Raw genomic sequence first — 19,820 nt, forward strand, 5'->3', positions numbered from 1 at the left:
AACACATTCTTTTCCCAGGTACTATGAGTCTTATCAGGAAAACCATAGTGGTTACTCATAACATTAGTGTGTCAGCTGTACTCACAGGTCCCGTTAAGCAATCGTGGCAAAGGCAGTGTGCAAGGCCTTGATCATGACGTAAATTGCGCACTTGGACGAGCAAAGGGACTTCCATGCGTGCATACATGTTAAAAAATAGTCCCTTTACCTCTCTTTCCAGAAACAACTGGGAATACAGAAACACAAGCACATCAGTGCAACGTGGCACTGCTACTGCCGTGCAAATCGACATACATCTGCTTAGACCTGAGCATCATAATAATTCAAAGTTCTAACTAAAATGCACAAGGGTTTTCAGTGTCCATCGTGTTAGCATGGATCGCAAACAGTTAGCTTTAGATTCCAGCCACGTATGTGAGAGTGACCTGATTGTATGCCGTCTGTCTTGAGGTATTGTTTGTGCTGTTGATTTAAGTGCACCATTTACGCACGTGCATGAGTCTCTGGAAGCCCAACCTTAAGACAGCCGTGACTCAAATCTACTTTTGCAGCTGTTTGTCTTGAGGTAGTCGGACTCATCATGAGATGTTCTGACGAAACGGAGAGAGAGGACGTGTCAAAAATGATTTCATGCAAGTGCACAGAGATAAGCAAAAGGATGTTATCTTCGGCAAAATGTTGCGCGTTGATAGTGACAACGACTGTGACAGGACTGGGGTATTTCATCATGAAATTTGTCTTGTTATTTCGTATCTGATCACGAAACGTGTGCCCGAGTTGTGCCCAAAACACTCGGCGGAATGCATTACAATATCTCATCTTGTATCTTCCACATTTACATGTTATCTTAAGCTCCCTGACATGCGCTGGAGAAATCCAAAAAATGAAAAATGTATGAAATCTTTTGGCAAGATCTACTTATGTCAAAGACAAAGGGGCAACTTTTCTGATTGAGCCAGTGTTGCTTTCTCCAGTGAGGGGGCTTCTTTGGACATCTTGGCCAAATTAACCCGAGGAACAAGCGCAAATCCAACATCCCAGTGAACTGTGTTGGGGGCAGGAAACAAAAGCTCACATTCCCACGTTCTAACACTGCTCCAGTAACCCTGCCACACACCCTCGCAGAGACATAAACACACACACGCACACGGTCACATATGCACACACAATAATCCCACCGCCACACACGCACACTGAACACATACCCACGCACAAATTCCCTACTTTTTAGCTCAGTGCAGTCCCTAAGCTACATGCTAAGCCCTCGGCCATACAAGGCAGATCCTCTCCGCTCTGCTCTGACATACTTTTCTTTGTGCTTGAAAAGAATCTTAGCGCTGGCAGGCAGCCAGCGTGTACTGCCTATTCACACCACAGGGCTCAGTGTGCTTCTGTGAGCCGGGGAGATTCTGTTTTCTGTATCAAAAAAATGCAAGCCTGCTTTCCAGGAACACTGGAAAGGGTAGAGGCCCTTATTTTCTAATGCCTGGAACTTGTTCCGCGCTTGGAGGAGGGCATTCAAATGTTTGTTATTGTTGCTACAAAGCTACGCTGACACCTGCAAACTGTGATAGGGAAGAACAGTGTCGTTTAAGGTAATATGGATGCGTAGCTTTCAGTTCCTGCAACCGTTTTGGAATGACTGGCATATGTGATTTGTTTTCATTACTTTAAACACCGAAGGTTTTCAGGGTATATGAATATGTGATATCCAAACTCTTCTGCAAAGAAATCAACCACAAATATGCATTTACTGGGCTCTAGTTTGCATGCAAGCCGGTTAACTAGACAGTCATAGTGTGGGAAATGCAATATGAAAAATACTGGGGAGTTATATCTGAAAATTGACAAAGCTTTCACGTCGCTATGCTAAAACGAAGGTATGCAAGTACATGGATTAACATAAAGGCTAAGTGAAAAGCAACAGCTACTGGGTGTTTGCAAAAAAAAAACTGAATCTGGCAACCAGGAAGTCACTGACTCAGTGAATAAAACATAAATCTGTCATTTTTATGCACAAACCAGATATTTAGCTCGTATCCGGGAGCTTGAGATTTTCTCAGCTTTCGACAGAACAGAGGAGAGATGTTTCCCCATTTTCAGAAAGAAAATCAGTGTGTGAACTATGGAGTAGTAGTGGTTGGGGATGCAGCTTTGGGATCATAGGATCACAGGTTTTCATCTCCCCCCCAACCCATGTCCATGGCTGAGGTGCCTTGAGCAAGCCCCTAACACTCCCTGGACACTATACTAGTCTATGCACACTGTTCTCTGTGTGAACCAACTGATAGGTTGTGAGCTGATGCAGGGAAAGAATTTCCCCACGAGGGATCAATAAAGTAAAATTATTATTATTAAAATGTCAAACTACACCTTTAACTTACAGCCCAGGCTGTACGTGTTTAGACATTTACACAGGTTTTATTCTTTGGGTTCTGTTCTTCAGCACATTGAATCTGAAGTAAACTCATGGATGGTGCATTAAAGTTCTAAGTCTCAGCACAATACCAATATGATTATTTTACTGATTGTGTTTACGGGTTTGTGTGTCTTGACTCAATACTGTCCATTTACTTTCGGCGATTAGGTGTTACAAGGGCTCAATCTCAAACAATTCGTCCTATATGGATGCAAACTCACTCAAGTTAAAGCTGAGGCTTGGTGCTTTATTTTAATATTCATCTGATGATTTGAAACTGAATGTTCTGAAGCACAGAGTCTGTCCAGATTCTCACAATTTTGGCTTCATGCACATATGGATCGAGATGCATCTATTACACAAAGCCAACACTGTAAGTATTTGGACAGGATCCGTGCTTCAGTACATTCAGTGTGAAATCATTCTCTGACTCTCAAAATACAGCACCGAGTCTTAATCTGAGTCACACAACCGGCTTCGGGTTTCCTCACACGTGAGCCTCGGGTAAGCTGCCAAGGGAATACGGCCAAGTTCAAAGAGAAAATCCCACGAGGAGAAAGACAGTTTCACTAACCCCGACATGTGTAACTCCGGACCTCATATTCTGGCAGTGGCAAGTGTGTTGCTTTGCCGTGAGCGTGACTGTAATCCCCGGCTCTGGCGCTGTTGGTGCCTTTCTCCTCTGAGCCAGAAGCGTACAAGTCCTCAGGGCCCAGAGTGCCACTGGTTTCCACTGTAACCACATGAGATGGATTAACACCTGTCGGACAAAGGCCACTTCAAAGGGCCAGGACCAAGTTGTACTACGCATGATTTATGCAGCAAAACCACAGGTTCCTCACATTTTTGACTCTTTATAATAGGCTTGTCACGTAAATCTTATGACTGCTTGTTCTAGACTCTCATGGATGGAATCCACTGCAACTATAGACACTGATAAGACTGTCAGTACTCTCTCTCAACATGTATGTCTTTGTTCAGCTAGTGAATGTTTCATTATTGTATAGGATTAGAGCCAGTCCCCAGTTTAAAGTCAGCGTAGTGGCCCTTTAACTACCTAGAGGGCAGGAAATTCAGCACTACTCGAAGAGGATCACGAGTCTCTGTAATATTTCCTGTAATAATGCAACAAAGGGGATCTTTATGTAAATGTAATGGAGCTTAGGAGGTCAACTAAATTCAGCTCTTTCGGTCGAAATACCATCCGCCCTGTAATTTAAGAGCGTTCTCCTGAAGAAGAGCCGTCGTTCATTCTTCCACACCCACAACTGGGAAAGGAGAATTGTTCCTTATGGAGCACAAAGGCTTCTAGCTTGGTGGGAATCCCGCGCAGTACAATGTGGCTTGATTTCTATTTGTGCCCCTGCCTTTTGCACTTCTCTGTTCTCCACGTGAGGTAAAGTGAAACTTGTTTGGCCTTTTCATTAGAGTTGGCGAGGCCAGTTTGCGTGCACGCTTCCCACGCCGATTTAAAGAGGACCAATTAAGCTTTTCCCTACTTTCTGTCATTTATAAGGAAAGTTACTGGAAGTTCAAAGTAAATGTAGGCCAAGTAATGAAGTAACTGCCCAGAAGACTGGCTTTCTACTTTCGTGCCAAGCTGATGGAAGCTTGTCAGAGATTGCTTTGCACGGTCATCAGCTCCAGGCACGGCACGCCTACGAAGACAAACTGTGGCCTTCTTGGTAAATAGTGTGTTCCCGCGAAACAGTTTAGTTGAGCATTATTATAAGCACTTCACGTATTCTACACAAATAGCTACTGTTAGGTTGCACAATAAGCAGGTAATGCTAGTAACCAAACAGAGACGTCCATTTCTGCCCATTATAAAAGCCATCTACTCTCATATTCCAGATTGGATTCTGGCTCTAAAATGTACAAATGGATCTGATAAGTTGCCTGTTCCATTCAGTGATGTTGCTTAATAGGTTTTACAATTTGCTTTTACAATTCCACATCAGCATTATGTATCTACTTGACTCTGTGTTGATCATCAGCTGAAAACCAAGGCTTCCGCAAAACCTACCAAGGTCCCTAAGAGACTAAAGACTCTAATGAGCCAGAAAAGGATAAATAAAAGCTACTCTAGTCAAGTCCTTGAATAAAAATATAGAGATGGAAATTAGCATAATAGTCTCCCTTGTCCACTCTAAAGCCTGGTCACTCTACAAATCCATCCAGGATCTTTGAGCAATGTGCTATTCTTGTAGATCTGTTGACACAGCAACAGGTTGGTGAACTGGTTAGGATCACGCGAACACAGGGAAGTGACTCAACAAGAGCAGCAACAACAACTGATGGAAGAAAATGTCAAACATTTGCTGGGTCCAGCATCTCAAAAGTGAGAGTTTGATAAGCCTTACATAATAAGAAACTGAACGCCTTTGGGCTTTGGACTGCTGTCCAGACAAAACATTTGCGGGAAATTACAACAGGCATTTTTCTCTAATGTCTGACATTTTACAGACAAAGTCATGAAACGGGGAAATAATGGGCAATTAATCGATGATGAAGATAATTGTTAGTTGCAGCCCTGCTCACAGCAAATAAGCTATGATAGCTTCCTCCATTTTGGAGTATCTGGGTCTCCGCTCCCTCAAAGGTCACCACTGTCAAGACTGCTTGTTATTGGTAAATGGCACAAATTTGCATGTCAAAGTTCACTGAAGTTGAACTTAACGAAAACCCCCCAGAGTTAAGACTTGCTGTTTTAAATTCCAGTGTGAAAGAAAGCCGCTGGACCTTTAATCTCAGACCCTGGGGGTGGAAGTCTTTTTTTTTCCCTATGACAATCACTCTAGTGACAGTGAAGCTGAAAAACAGACTGATTGTGATTGATCAACAAGCACCTGCGTCAAAATATGCCGATCCACGTTCCTGCTCATCCTGCCTCCCTAAAATAGGATGGCATCCCAACTGACGGGATTCCGCCACCTTCCCAAACGACGCACCACGCCAGCGATGCGGGCTGGGCATGACAAAGAATTTCTCATGATGTTTTGGACATGTGTAGTGGAGCCACCCAAACCCAGACATTCTCTCATCAGCGCTAGTGGAAAACGGTGCAAAAAAAAAACAAAACAAAGTGCCTGACAGGTTTGGAGATGACTGCACTGAATCTGATCCTAACTCGGTATACCTTGAGCGTTCATGCGTTTGCACAAGAGATTTTGTGTTTGTGTGTATTTCTGACAACACGGCACCTGGCCTCACCTTCTTTCAGTCCTTTGACAACAACAAGCTGTCATCATATTCATATGCTGCTGTTGTTCTCGGCACCCCTCCCTTTACACAGTGGATCAGCGTGTAATCCCTTTATTGTTGCTGCGGTTTGGCGCTGGCGATGTGTTAGAGGACAAGCCAGTGCAAGCTTAAGGAAATGCTTGCTTTCTTACGATTTCCCGCAATGTTTATGTTGTTCTTATGTCATTCCCGTTCCGCTTGTACACGCTGCCTTCCAGTTGACATGCAACACTTGTGAAAAAGACGATAAGACTTGGCCGAGGCTGTACAACTGATGAAAGTGATTATGTAGTTAACCCGGAATACAGAACAGACTGGTTTTCACCAACACGTCATCATGCAGGTTCATTAGGTTTAGGGATCCTGCTCTTTACCTCTGTTGACCCAAGTATCAGGTGAATGAACGCGTTCAGCGTAATGAAAAGATCCTGCTTTTGCAGCCGGTGATGCAGCATAAACCTGCACAGTTTACCCAATCTCCAGCTGTCGTTTTTTTTTTTTTTTTTTTTCTTCTCCGGCAGTGTTTATTTCCCCGTATCTCTCTCCCTTCCTCCCTCTGCAGCCGTCTCTCAATGTACAGACAGGGCTGTGCATTGAGCGCCCGCTTTAGATTACAAAGCACAGATCTGCCTGGGTACACATGGCAGCGAGCTGTCAAACAAGACATGTGGATTTCTCCCAGGCACAATGGGTTTGTTAAGCCAAAGCTAAGGCAAACAGATGGAGAAGAAAGGACTACCAAGGTGGAAGGTATAAGGGAGAACAGGAGGAGAGTCACTACGGATGCTGTGTTCATTACTATTCAGTACAGTTCTAGACAATACAAATCATTATTTTCAATGGTTCTGTACTGAAGTAGTATTTTTTTAAAGAAAAAAAATACTACTTCAACAGACACCCAGACAGCATGCTAACGACACCAGAAATAACAGTGTCGATCAGTGTGTCCACCTCCTTGTCCCAGGAGGAGTTATCTCAGCAACTGTTGGATGGATTGTCATAGAATTTCATGCGGATATTCATAATCCACAGAGGATGATGCCTCTGTGTTTCTGACTTCTTTTTCCCAGCATCTCCTGACAGGTCATTTAGTGCAACCAACAAGTCACCATCACCCCTCAACCCCACTTCCTCCGAATGAATTGATATTCAGGTGGACACCAGGGACACAATTCAGGAAAATCTGCAGTTCGGTATACATTCTGCAGTACCCCTTGCTGCTGTAAACTAGCACTGCTGTGTTGTTGTTGTGGTACCACTGTTGCCGCTCACTTGATGGCAGTTGTATGTTGTGTGGTGGAAGAGAGAAATGAGTGCTTTCCTGCAGTTTGCACAGTACCAGATTTTGTACACAGGTTCAGTGTTTCCAGAAGATGCACCCTGGTGAAATAACACTCCGGACGCCTTCGGATTTCCGTTGCATTTTTATTTATGTCCCAAACAGGATGGACTTAATCACTTACGTCAATTTTGGTAGCTTTATTACTTGCATAATCTAAATTGTAGCCTGCACCTAAATCATTCTCTTGTGCTATTTTTCCGTATTTCACAAACTTACTTTAGCTCTGAGTGACAAAATAATGTAGCTTTGTTTTGTTTATACTATCTATAACTTCATATATGTGGATTTCACTCCAGGCACTGAGGGAATTCTGTACTTCTGACATCTTATTTCAGCATGATTTCCAATACTTCTGGCATAGCTATAAGTGAAGCCTTCACCGCAACACTTTGGCTCTGCATCCAGCAGTGCCATACGGGAAAGTAAACATCTTAACCCCCCTGGCCAAAAGAGATATCCAGGCTTAGAGGGCCCGAGGAACTACTACTTGCTAAGCATAATGATTTGGAGGGAAGGGGAGATGCTGTGTAGAGCATGTGCTATGATTTTTTTTAAAAGAATTTTCTCCATACTGCGAGGTATCAAAGGAGCGACTCGGGCATTGTGTGGACATAGGATTTACTCTGGACTCAGAGGCCAGGCCATCTCAGAAACTGGCTTTTGTTTGTTTGTTTGTCTACTACACAAACAGCATTCCTGGCCTGGATAGCCTGTCTCGATCCCTTCTCAGCACATCTGACTGACGGATGCTCTGATCTGAGGAAATCCACCTACAATGTCAACCAGTGACATCCATGAAAGTTGTCCAAACCAAAATGCGAAACCCCGACTGATGTACGCCTCTCGGTATTTGTGTGTCAGTTTGATGTTAGGGAATATATACTTTGCAAAAATATGGAAAACACAAGCTGTCAAATTTGAGTCACACCGCACGATTTTAGCTGAGATTAACTTTTTCTGTCTCTCTGTGCCGCGGCAGATCCCTGGATTTTTGTTATCTTGTAAAATGCACTTTATAGAAGATGTTATATCTGTAAAATTTTCCATGACGCAAAATGCAAAGTGTAAAGCCTCTGAACCTGTGCCAGTGCAGGTAAGTTCAGAATAAGTATGTCAAGGACGAACAGCTGTGAATTGCACTGCTTTAAATGTTAAGTAAACACACACACGCGTGCGTGCACACACACACACACACACACAAACAAACTTGTGTTTCTATTTTATAAGGACTTTCCATAGCCGTTACCCTAACCCAACATGAGTTTAACATTTTTGGGGCCTAGGAAAATGACCCTTCGAAGACGACATGGCCTCACATCCACAAGAGTTTGGTGCTGCCAAATTAAAAGAAAAAACAAGATAACGTCTGAGAGGTCAACAACAAATAAAACATTTTGTGGTTTGGGAAAGTACAAAGTCGTTCGGAGGCCAACCCCCATCTTCTCTAAGCCGAAGTCACTGATTAACTGAACTATATTGACTCCTTAATATGACCTACATATCAGCCACCTATGCTTGGCTTGTACACACAGTTAAGATAAATTGATTTTCTCAGAAATGCGTGACCCTCTTTTTTCCTTCAACAGCAGTGTTCCAAGTTGAGCTTACTGGATATTTATCACAGGCAAAGCCTCTTTGTTTGATTCCTAACTCCTGAGTAAACTGACCTGCTCTTGTCACAATGATCACTGGGGGGGATGTTGATGTAGCCATGTTGAACGCTGACTCAATAAATGGAGTCTTTATGGCAGGTTATTATAGGGCGCTTGATACCACTTTGAGGAAGGTCAATGGGCAGGTTTCAACTCGAGTGTGCACTAGCAGCCGTAATCACTCCACTCGATATAGTACAGTAATTGCAGATGAGGGAACTCATCTAGATGAACAAACATTAGCCTCTGGAGGTTATAAGAATGTCCGGATTAAGTGGAACTTCTCTGAGTCAAACGACGGAGAGGGCCAAAATTTGGCCACTTGACGACCACAGTGATAGTAAAGAGAGCTTAATGCACAGAACATTAATTCAATGCAGGTTATGGGAGTTAACCTCCTGTGAACCTAAACTGGGATACAACAACTTTGCAAACACATCACTAGCAGGATTCAGATCAGTGATTTATAAAATGTGTTTGAACCATTAAAAGTTAAATGTCTTAGTTAGTGAAAATGTGAATGATATGTAAACTGGTAGTTAGGGAACATCTGTGGTGACATCCTGAGAATAGCAATGACCTGTGTAAACAGAGGGTCACAACAACAGAGAACAATCCATCCATCCATCCATCCATCCATTATCTATTGGTGCTCATCCTAGGGTCGTGGGTGGATGTGAGAGTGCTAACCACTGCACCACCATGGTGGAGAAAAAAAATCAGGAATGATAAATAACAACAACATACATATTCATACATGGAAGAATATGTTTGACGCAAACTGAATTCATGTTCATCTGAATGAGTGGGCAATTTCCGATTATGCTAACCTAACCATGTTAGCTTAATGTTTTCAAATTATAATTGTTATTTTTGTAAATTAAAAGTAATAAACGATCAGTCTTTGTCATGTCTATATTTTTATTCAATCTAAACAGGGATAATTTGGCAAACTAACATTGTTTTTGTCATTTAGCTTAGTCAGCTGTGCTATAGTTCACTTCGCAGCTAATGATAACTAACCTTAAATTTGGTTTGTTAGCGTAGCCTTATGCTTTGCAATGTTGTTTTATTTAGCTTACAAAAATGTATTCTGCAAAACATATCTAGTAAACACATCACAATCAAAGTATATCATCTTTTATTCTTCAATCAAAACAAACATACTTTAGCAACCTAACATTTGTTTTGTGATTTAGCTTCGTTAGCTGTGCTATTGTAACACTTGCAAGCTTGCAAGCTAGGTAAGAGAACAGCTAGTTCGCAAAATATCCAGTTAGAAGATGGCACCCCTTTGAATAACAGCTGCTTAGCGCATTCACAGTAACATTTTCCAGGTTTCTCCCATGAGGTACCCAGTTGCTCTGCTTTTAGCATTTAGCATAACTGACTTAAAGAGCTTGTGCACTTCATGACGGTTAGCCACGCAGCTTTTCTAGAGTTTCTAAATGTAATTTAAAGTGAACGGATCAAAATCTAATCATAAAATTAGTTGCAGACTATTTTAGGCAGTTTTGCTGTGGCCATTTTGTTTTGTTTGTTCACCTTCTTGGGCAAGAAGGTGGGCTGCCATACGTAACCACAATTTACAAAATTCACACCATATGCTACTGAATTCGACTTGACAGCAGTGTTTCATGAATCAAAAAAGAAAACGGCTTTATTTTGTTTTTCGTAATTTCAATAAAATTCGGCAACCAGAGAAGTCACCACCTGTTGGCCATGAGAAATAACGCAGGCACTTTCACATCAATTTTCAGAATTGAAAACTTAAAAAATTAAAAATCACCACACTGTCTAATGTTGTTCCTTAGGGCTTGGTCAGTGTGTGTTTAAATCTAGTTAACTAACTTACTGACATGTAAATCTCCACCACACAATGATAAGTTTGAGCTGGTGTAACAAAATCCTGATTTGGAGTGCAGGAACAAGTTGGATGCATGAATGAATCAATGTATGTATTGCAGAAATCCATACTAGTTATTAGTTAATGTCTCATAATATATTTTGTGTATGTGTACTTATGCCTTCAAACTTTCCTGTATAAACTGATCCAACAGTGACTTAGTGCTAATGTTTGTCTCTGTAAAAACTCATAATGTGGGGATTTCCAAACAGCTCACCGGGTCAGTAACTCCACTTCATGAATGAGTTAATGAACAGGCTCCTACCTGTCTGGGGGACACATTAAATGACAGCCAGCCCTGTAGGTTGCTTTGTAAGAAACAGAGGCTACTAATTACCTGTGACTGAAAACTCACCCGTGACCTGCTCTTGTCACTGAGCAGACCCCAGCTACAGTAGCTACATGACCTGACTGCTGCTCCCTCAGCATGTGCGTGATCCTGATAAGGAGTGCACAGTGGGGAGACAGCTGCTTCCCACTTTTTTGCATGTCTGACAATGCCTTCACTTGCGGAAGGCAAATTATGTGTGTGTGTTTAGTTGGCATATAGTTCTTGACAAATGCTTTTTTATGATTCCCCTCATTAAACGATCAGACTTACCTGTCTCTGAAACGCCAGCTCTTCCTTTACTGTTCTCAGTCCACTTCCACGCCAAAACACTTCGGTTTAGAACAACTTCTACCTGTCTGTGCTGCTGAAACAGCACCGATGACAGCAATGCAGGTTGTTTCTCCATGTTGCCGCTCAGACGTGTCCACTGATCCTCATCCTAACTTTGTAACCCGCGAGACAAGACGCTCTTTGAGTCCGTGGTGCGTCGAGACCGCTGGTGTGTGAGCGCCGGTCGGCCCCGGTTGACGGGAGGAGACTAAGATCGTGTATGAGGAAGAGGACTCACTCAGTCGCGAAAACCGAAACAGGTACACGTTGCTAGTGCTGTGCTCCACAACCTCCAAATTATGTAAACACGGGCTTATCTCATCTTGTATTCTCTTAAATGGCCTCATTCTAATTTCTATTTTGGTATATTACCTAATATAATCTGTTTACTGCTTATATACTGTCTGTTTTGTCGTGTAATTTCTGCGCAATATTTGTTTTCTTAAAAGCAATACTCCTATTGGTGTTGTCAGCAGTCATGATAGTTAACTATATGTATTCAACCCTATGAAATAAATGAAATCAAATAAAATAACCAAGTGCCGGAAAACGGCGACAGAGTGAGAGCTCTTGCCTTTCATCCCGGCTTCAGCAAATAAAAACAAACTGCACATATTAAATGTTGCCAAGTTCTTAAGAATCCATTTTGACAGACGTAAACAGATGAATGAGGCAAACACTATTTAGGAACATTTAAAAATGAAAAAAGTTGGGGTCGTCCTCCACTACAACCACATTTTTACTTTTAGCTCAGTGGTAACTGATTTTCAGATGAAGCCACTACTGTAGTAAAAAAATAAATAAACAAATAAAACATTTAATTTGATGTCACTCTAAAGGTTTTGCTTGTGCAGAATGCTCATGAATAAGTGGGACTATATAAATACTGCTTTGACTGAAATAAAGAGAGACCCACTTATTTAGTGTTGCCAGTGTTTCCTTACTTCCAGTCTAATTGTGTTTTCTAATTGTGCAATGCTGTTCCCATAAGGAAGCAACGTGATTGATTGATGAGCATTTCTGGTTATGTGCAAAGCATGAAAATCTGCAGTCAGTCATTATTACATCCACAAATCATCTTGTATAAATATTATATAAACATTTCTAAACTACAAAATAGTTACTGGCTATGAATGGAAATTGTAAATGGAGCCTTTTCTCTCCCCTCCTGGTCCTGATGCTGGTGGTCTCTTTTGATTGACACACAGTTTTCACTTTGTGTCAACAAAGACCACGGACCATGACGCCAGCAGCCTCCCGAGCCACCGAGCCGCAGATCTCACTTGTGATTGGCTCATAATGAGGAAGTGTCGCTCCAGCCAATCACGGCCGCGCTTACTCGCCGATTAGGCACTACCAACATGGCAGCTTTCTGAGTTTTGGAGGAGAGGACCTGGTGTAAATAAACACGAATTAAACAGTTTGCAAGTGACGACAGCGTTGGGGTGTTTGACTTTAGGACTGATTGGAGCGCAGGGGGAAAATGTCGAGTGACGGGAATAAAAAACAGTTCTGGAAAAGAAACGTAGCGAAGGTTCCTGGCAGGTAAGTGACGTGTTCCCTCTTGCTGGCTAGCCTAGCGCAGCTAGCTTCACCCAGCTGACGCCACTTTTGAGCTTCAGACGCAGCTTTCTCTTTCATTAACGGTGCTGAGTTATTGCACCAAGTTTTCAAGTATCAACTTCTATGAGAAACCGGGGTCTGCGCTGAATTAGCCTCGCTGACACAGTTTACACCTGGCTGCTGCTAGCTGGCTAAGCTGCGGTGCTAACTGTGGCTAACAGCAGTTTACTCACACCGTCACATAATTATAAGTAATAGCACAGTAACCATTACACGGCACGTAATGGCTATAGTCACACAGCAAATTACAGTAATTTGTGTCAATCTTCGTCGCTTTCCTGCACTTTAGCTGCAATTGTTTTGACTAGCTAAAGGCTAACACGGCTAGCTGGGCAACCAGTTATTGGTCAGTTCATTCATTTCTTTTTCTCTTTTCTTCACTTCCTCAGCATTCAGCATGTGTATGGCGCACAGCATCCACCCTTCGACCCTCTCCTACACGCCAAGTAAGTCAAATGTACTTCGTCACCGTAAGAAAATGCTTTGTGAGCTAGTTGGAGCGGTTTGGGCGGTCGCTTCAACTCTGCCTCTTTTTGTGTCTGTGTCAGAAGTGACCTGGACTTCAAACGCTGACTGAGGCTGATATCGATGGCCCCTTTTTTTCTTTGCCTCCAAGTTTCGTAAAATCTTACTGGCGTGAAGTATTTGTTTTTATGTGAAATATTAAATGAAACTGTCGTCCATCATAATGGAAGAGCTTGAGTCTGTCCATTAAGGTGGTGTATTGACAAACGAATGGGATCATCTGCGTGGATTATCCAACATACTACTACTACTACTTCTTCTAGATGGGCATGTCTGGCCTTTGTTGACGTGTTACGTCTGTAGTCGACAAAACACCACAACATCTTAGGGTTTATTTTTAACCACATCCCAGTCAGGAATGTGGTGGTGTTTGTCTTACGATCAGACAACTCGCGAAGACACCACCCGTGACATCATGTACTGGGATTGCAATGCTGCTGAGTTGGTGCAACGTCATGTATCGCCTGACGCGTTGTAATTCTGGTAATGTTTTGTTTGCGTTTCATGGCTCTTTCTGTCGGGCGGCGTCAAGAGGAAGTCACTCTACAAGAAAATCAAGTTATTAGATGGCGGCTCGAACAACTTAAGGGAAGTGAAGCCCGCGTTCAGCCCGTTCTATTTCAGCTCATTTGAAAAAGCTCGAAATCGTATCCAGCGGCGACAGAATGTGTCGCAAGAAGGGAAGTTGGACACGAAGTTGTACTATTTTAGGGCTAAAAGGGTTTGTGAAAATACACTGATCAACATTAAAATCCACTGACAGGAGAAGTAAATAACATTGACCATCTTCTGACAATACGATGTTCTGCTGGGAAACTTTTGGACCTGGCATTCACCCACCTAGACCAGACCAGGCACCCCCACCCCATAGCAATGACACTCCTTGATAGCAGCAGCCATCCCTAGCAGGATGCAGCCTGACACAGGCACACACACACAAACAGTTTAAGAACAACGAAAAAAAAAACATGAAAAACAACACAAAGTGTTGACCTGGCCTCCAAATTCACTAGATCCCAAACTGATCAAGTGTCTATGGGATGATCTACAGAGGCCCCTCCCCTCAACCCACAGGACCCAAAGGCCCCCACTAATGACATTCTGTTGCCAGACACCATAGGACACCCTCAGAAAGCCCATGTCCATTGTCTGATGAGTCACAACTGAGGCACAAGAGAGAAAGGGACACCTACTCAGTATTAGGAAGGTGGTCATAATGTTATGCCTGATCAGTGAATTAATTAAATATTGATCAAACGCAGCAGTCCAGTTAATTTATGAAGAAAACTGGAAGAAATATATTCTCTACTGAGATACCCAATTCTGAGCAGGCAATACTTTGGACTACTTTAAATTCATCAAACTTGGTCCTATTTTCTCTCATACACACACTTAAGGGAGAGAGAAATTGTCTATTATTTAGTAATAATCATTTTCTTTCTTCTGATTGATGTTTAATCACGTAGATTTCCTCAGAGGGTTGAATTTAATTTCTTTTTTTTTTCCCGTCTGCGTATTAGTTCAGACTTTTCTTTTCTTCCGCGTTATGATTGGAAGTAACATGAACACGTCTCTCTCTCTTTTCTTTATTATGGTAATCCTTGTTTTTCTAAGAAATCTAGTACCTTCTTCTCGGCTCCCCCCACGCCTCACCACTCCTGCCGCTTTCTTCGTCGCATGATAAAACGGGAAAGGTTGAGTTTAATAGAATTCTTTTTTTTTTTTCTTTTTTTTTTTTGGTTCCGACCCCGTTAAATTTCTTGTTGCCGCTGAATGAAAGTTTGTCCTTGTAGCAGAAAGCAAGCAGTGGAATTCTTTTTCTTTGAAAGTTGCCAGATTCGGTGTTGTTCTGCGTTATGAGACCTGCTATTGATTTGAAAAAAAAGTTTTAAGGAGACTGCAAGTGTCTGTAGAGGTGGTGACTCGCACACCTAGAGCTTACATTAAGACAACAGATTATATTTTATGTTGATTTTTGGAGTGATAAGAAATCTCTGTGGCACAAAAAAAACAACTTTTCTTCAAACATTAAGAATGCTTGGACTTGAAGGTCAGGAATTATTATAATCAGCTGACGATTCCTTACAAGCAGATCTGATAAATACTCTTGTAATCTTGTTGGAATACTCAACACCCATGAACTGCTCTTAGCAACTGGCTAAGGATCTGAAAGGAAGCACAGTAACGCCTTCAAAGCGACACTTGCAAAATACATGAAATCGCTACCAGCTAGCAATTTACACTGTCTGAAATGTTATTAAGAAAATGTGCTAATGGGGAGCTGGTAAACCATAAAACTTTCAGATAAAACTGCGTGTTCGTTGGCAGCAAATAAAAGCCACCCTCTATGTATTGCTGCAAAGGGTCTGCACAAGGGTTTAGCTGGCACAGCGGCGGCGGTGCACTGTTCCACTGTGCTGCGCCTCACGGAGGAGTCATCAAAAGTAAACCTATTTGCGAGTTCAAATTGAACTCTTTGGCCAAATTCACCGAAGGTATGTTTAGAGGAGGAAAAAAAAAAAAAAAAAAAGGAGCAGCCTTTGATGAATAGAACACCTTGCTAACGGTTCAGCACGGGGGTGGAAATATTTTGTGCGGCCGCCAGTGGCATTGAAACGTCGCATGAATAGAGAGAAGAATGGACTCCGCTAAAAATCTGCAAATTGTGGATGCAGATGTCACGCGCCCATTCAGGGAGGCTGGCCTCTACAGGAGGACGCTGTTCAAAAGAAAGACCTGAAAATACACCACAAGCTACTCCAAGGAACGGTGTTCGTCGAACACATGCTGCGGATGCAGCCTGAACATACAGCTCACTCGCTAAAACACAAGGTACACTTGTGCAGTCCTGCTCTAAATCCCCCTTCAGGACTTTCATAATGTTCAGTTTATGTTTAAAACAACCATCACACCATCAAATTAACATTTAATAGTCCTGCCATTAGCATGTAGTAGAGCTCTAATCTTGGCTGGTATGTTCCCCAAGAGCCTTTCACACTGTTGAGGGGTAATTTTGTCCCGCTCTTCTTGAATTACTGCTTTTAATTCTTCTAAATTCTTTCGTTTATGGTCTGAAACAGACCTTTTAATAATGCACCACATATTTTCAATGGCGCTCATATCTGGGGATTGACGTGGCCTCTCTAAGACCTGGATACTCCTCCAGCCAAGTTCTACCGGCCCTGGATGTGTGGCAAGGCGCATTATCTTGTTGAAACATCCAGCTTTTGACAGTTTGACGGAACAGTGCACGCGCAGAAGGGACCACGTTGGCTGCGAGAATGGCACAATACTTGGCAGAGTTCAGTGTGCCATCACAGACAGTGAGTTGACCAACGCCAGCGGCACTGTACATGCTGGAGATAATGCTCGGCCTGGCCTTCTGCGTAGCCTCACATTAGCAGGAGGAAGATAAAGATGGAAACTGGACTCCTTTGATCACAGAATCTTCTTCCATTTCCCGGCTGTCCAGTTCTTGTGTGCTTGGGCCTAACCTCTGTTTCTCATTGAGCAGGGGCTTCTTGACAGCCTTGTAGGACCTTAAGGCATGATCTAAAAGTCGGCCACGTACAGTGCTGGTGGAACACTGGACACCAGTTTGGTTTGACCACTGTTGCTGAAGCTCCTGTGATGTCATTTGATGGTTTTGGACTCTTGGACGCCCAGATCTTGATTTGTCGTCTGTATTTCTGCAGAGTGTATCCCACTGCTGAAAGACTGCATCTTCACTTCCTGGCTATCTGAGGGCAGCTGTACCCTTCCTGGCTGAGAATCTGTATCTTATCTTCAGGCGTGTTTCATACGTTAGGTTCCTTGTTTTAGCCATTTTTGTCTCTGTAGAACTTTCACATGTGCTGGCTTCATATAGACACAGAGGACGGCAACAAAAAATTATGTCTTTTAATAAAAAGCACGACCTTCATTAGTGGATCACCGGTACCAAAATGACCCAATACTCACAATTTCTCATGCACTTTTATGGAACCAATCAATCTTAAGTTTTTAATGGCTTTTTTAGGATTTGTTTAGTATTTTGGCTGTGACTGTACTAAAAGAAATTGCACTTGAAGATCTAAGAGTGAGTGTATCTCAGAACTTAAACAGAAATATTTGCATAAAAGGGGCTTTAAGTAGTTACGTAGTAGTCCAAGCCTTTGCATTTGCCACAGTGTTTTATTTCCCTTTATTTTCTTTAGAGCTGTACATTAATATTTAAAATAGCTAATGTTTATGTGGGTTTGCTGCAGGGGATTGTACTTCAGTATACTTCTAAAATCAACAGATCATGTATTCTTTTCCCAGGGCTGTCAATCTTTTTCAAGAGCTGTACGTGTTTCTGAATTGCACGTAATTCTTCAAAAAGCCAGCAAATGTGTGCTCAAGCCAAACAGTCAGGCTCATATCTTTCTGAAAGGTCTGGGCCGCTGTTCACCTCTGTACCTCTCCCACTTTATTGTCTTGTTGATTATTCACTTCTCACTCCCTCTCATTTTTTTTTTTTTTTTACTTCTTCTTGTTCTCCAGTCTAATCAAAGCGCACAAACCCCCACCGGCCACACCGGGCAAGCCCAAGAAGGCTACCACCTTCCAGGAGTTCGAGAGCATCACGAGCGATGCCTGGGACGTCGGCGACGACGACGACGAGCTGCTGGCCATGGCTGCGCAGAATCTCAACATCGAGGTGGTCATGGAGACGGCCAATAAAGTAAACAAACAGATGCGCTGGCTTGCTGTAAAACAATTAAGCCCGTTGCACGCTTCTTCCTGGAAAAACTAGTCTTGTCAGTCCTTGAAAAAGCATTTACATGAATGTTATCACCTTTTAAAGAGAAGCATATTTTTCTGACTGGTCATAAACTGTTGCCTAATTTGTTTTCTGTCTGTAATTATGTAAAAACAAATGCTCCAGATAGATGTTTTAAGCTGCTACACATCCCACAGTTTGTATTCATCATAAGGGAGTAGCTTCATTCTGCTACTGCTCACCAGCGAACACCGTCTCCTTCTGTCAACCACGCAGGTGATTGAGAATCACAGCAAGCAGCAGGAGAGACAGAAGCTGGATGACACGACAGAGCTGGATCAGAGAGAAGAGGACACAACGCAGGAGGAGGTGGCGGAGGACGAGGAGGAGGACGAGGAAGAGGAGGAGGACAGGGGGGACGAGGGAGACGTGACCAGCCCGGAGGTGTCGTTTGCATCCCAGAGCAGCCCTTACACTGATGGCCGCTTAGTGAAGTCCCACAGCGAAGCTCCCATCGGGTCACCTAAAGGTTAGTGAGAACCTTTTCTCAGCGCCCAGAAAGTTTTTTTTATTTATTTTTTTGGCTCATCTGCATACAGAAGGGATTTGTTTTAATGATTTAAATTTATAAAATCAGTGGTGAAACATTCACAGAGTTTCTCATCAGCTTTTATTTGCTTGTGTCTCACAGCTGCTTTGTGACACCACATTCAAACAAAGATGCATTCTAGCGCAGGGAAGTCTAAATAATAAAATAAAAAAAAATAAATAACTGGCAGATGTTTTCAGGGCAGTGCTGCTGACTGCTAATGTGTTATGAGCAGTGATGGGAATAACGGAGTTAAAATAAACGGCGTTATTTTTTTCAGTAACGAGTAATCTAATTAATTACTATTTTCTCCGTTACAATGCCGTTAACGTTACCGACACTGAAATGTGACGGAATAGTTACTTTTCCTGGTAACTAGTTACTTTTATTGTGGATTAATTCAGTTACTAACTCAGTTACCTTTTGGGAGAAGTAACTAATAATTAATTACTTTTTAAAAGTAACGTGCCCGACACTGGTAATGACTGGAATTGCTTGTGGTTGTACAGATTACTACTGCTACTACTTCACTGATTTCAGTTGAATTCCAATTAAAAGTTAAATGATTTATATAAAAAGAGCTTCGCCTGATTAGTGGTCTTTAACTTTGAGGTGAATCGAATGAACTGTGTTGAGTTTAATCGCTTAGACAGATTCAGTCATCCACAAGGGGAATTGCTTGGTCACAGTAGCTTAGTTGCACATAAAAAAACATTCTTGAAAACCACAAGTAAAGAGTAAAATAAAACTAAAATAAAATATAAGTATAAATCTAGTAAAATAAAATAAAATATTGTAAGCAAAAAATATTAAAAATTAAATCTGTTACAGAAAGGTGAGTTGTTGTCCAGCTGGATTGAGTCCTGTAGCGTTCACTGTGGGAGCAGAGCTGGATCAGTCTGTTGGACAATGAGCTCTGCTGTCCCTCTGTAGTCCGATGTAGTGGATGTGACAGATTGTCCACGATGGAGAGCAGTTTGTCCAGCGTCCTCCTGTCCCTCACCTCACTGACACAAATGTCTCCACCTCTCTGCCGATCACGCGTCCAGCCTTTCGGATCAGTTTGTCGACCCTACTGATGCCCTTTTTGCTGGTACTTCTCCACCAGCAACCACA

The 19,820-nt window shown here is 42.4% G+C and overlaps 2 protein-coding genes across 4 annotated transcripts in view; one reads left to right on the forward strand and one right to left on the reverse strand.

Annotated features, from left to right (window-relative positions):
• Positions 1 to 11,494, reverse strand: part of cerk (ceramide kinase) — a 45,145-nt gene extending 33,651 nt beyond the window's left edge. The window contains exon 1 of the mRNA XM_084573229.1: positions 11,164 to 11,494. Coding sequence (XP_084429355.1) covers positions 11,164 to 11,299 — 136 coding nt within the window. The 5' untranslated portion in view covers positions 11,300 to 11,494. The remainder of the gene's footprint in view (positions 1 to 11,163) is intronic.
• A 612-nt stretch (positions 11,495 to 12,106) lies between these two features.
• Positions 12,107 to 19,820, forward strand: part of tbc1d22a (TBC1 domain family, member 22a) — a 135,657-nt gene continuing 127,943 nt past the window's right edge. For all 3 annotated transcript variants that reach the window (XM_084573231.1, XM_084573230.1, XM_084573232.1), the window contains exons 1-4: positions 12,107 to 12,768; positions 13,236 to 13,292; positions 17,896 to 18,076; positions 18,392 to 18,644. In XM_084573231.1, coding sequence (XP_084429357.1) covers positions 12,707 to 12,768; positions 13,236 to 13,292; positions 17,896 to 18,076; positions 18,392 to 18,644 — 553 coding nt within the window. In that variant the 5' untranslated portion in view covers positions 12,107 to 12,706. The remainder of the gene's footprint in view (positions 12,769 to 13,235; positions 13,293 to 17,895; positions 18,077 to 18,391; positions 18,645 to 19,820) is intronic.

The sequence above is a fragment of the Chelon labrosus genome, assembly GCF_963514085.1.
Source record: "Chelon labrosus genome assembly, chromosome: 23".
Classification (NCBI taxonomy): Eukaryota; Metazoa; Chordata; class Actinopteri; order Mugiliformes; family Mugilidae; genus Chelon; species Chelon labrosus.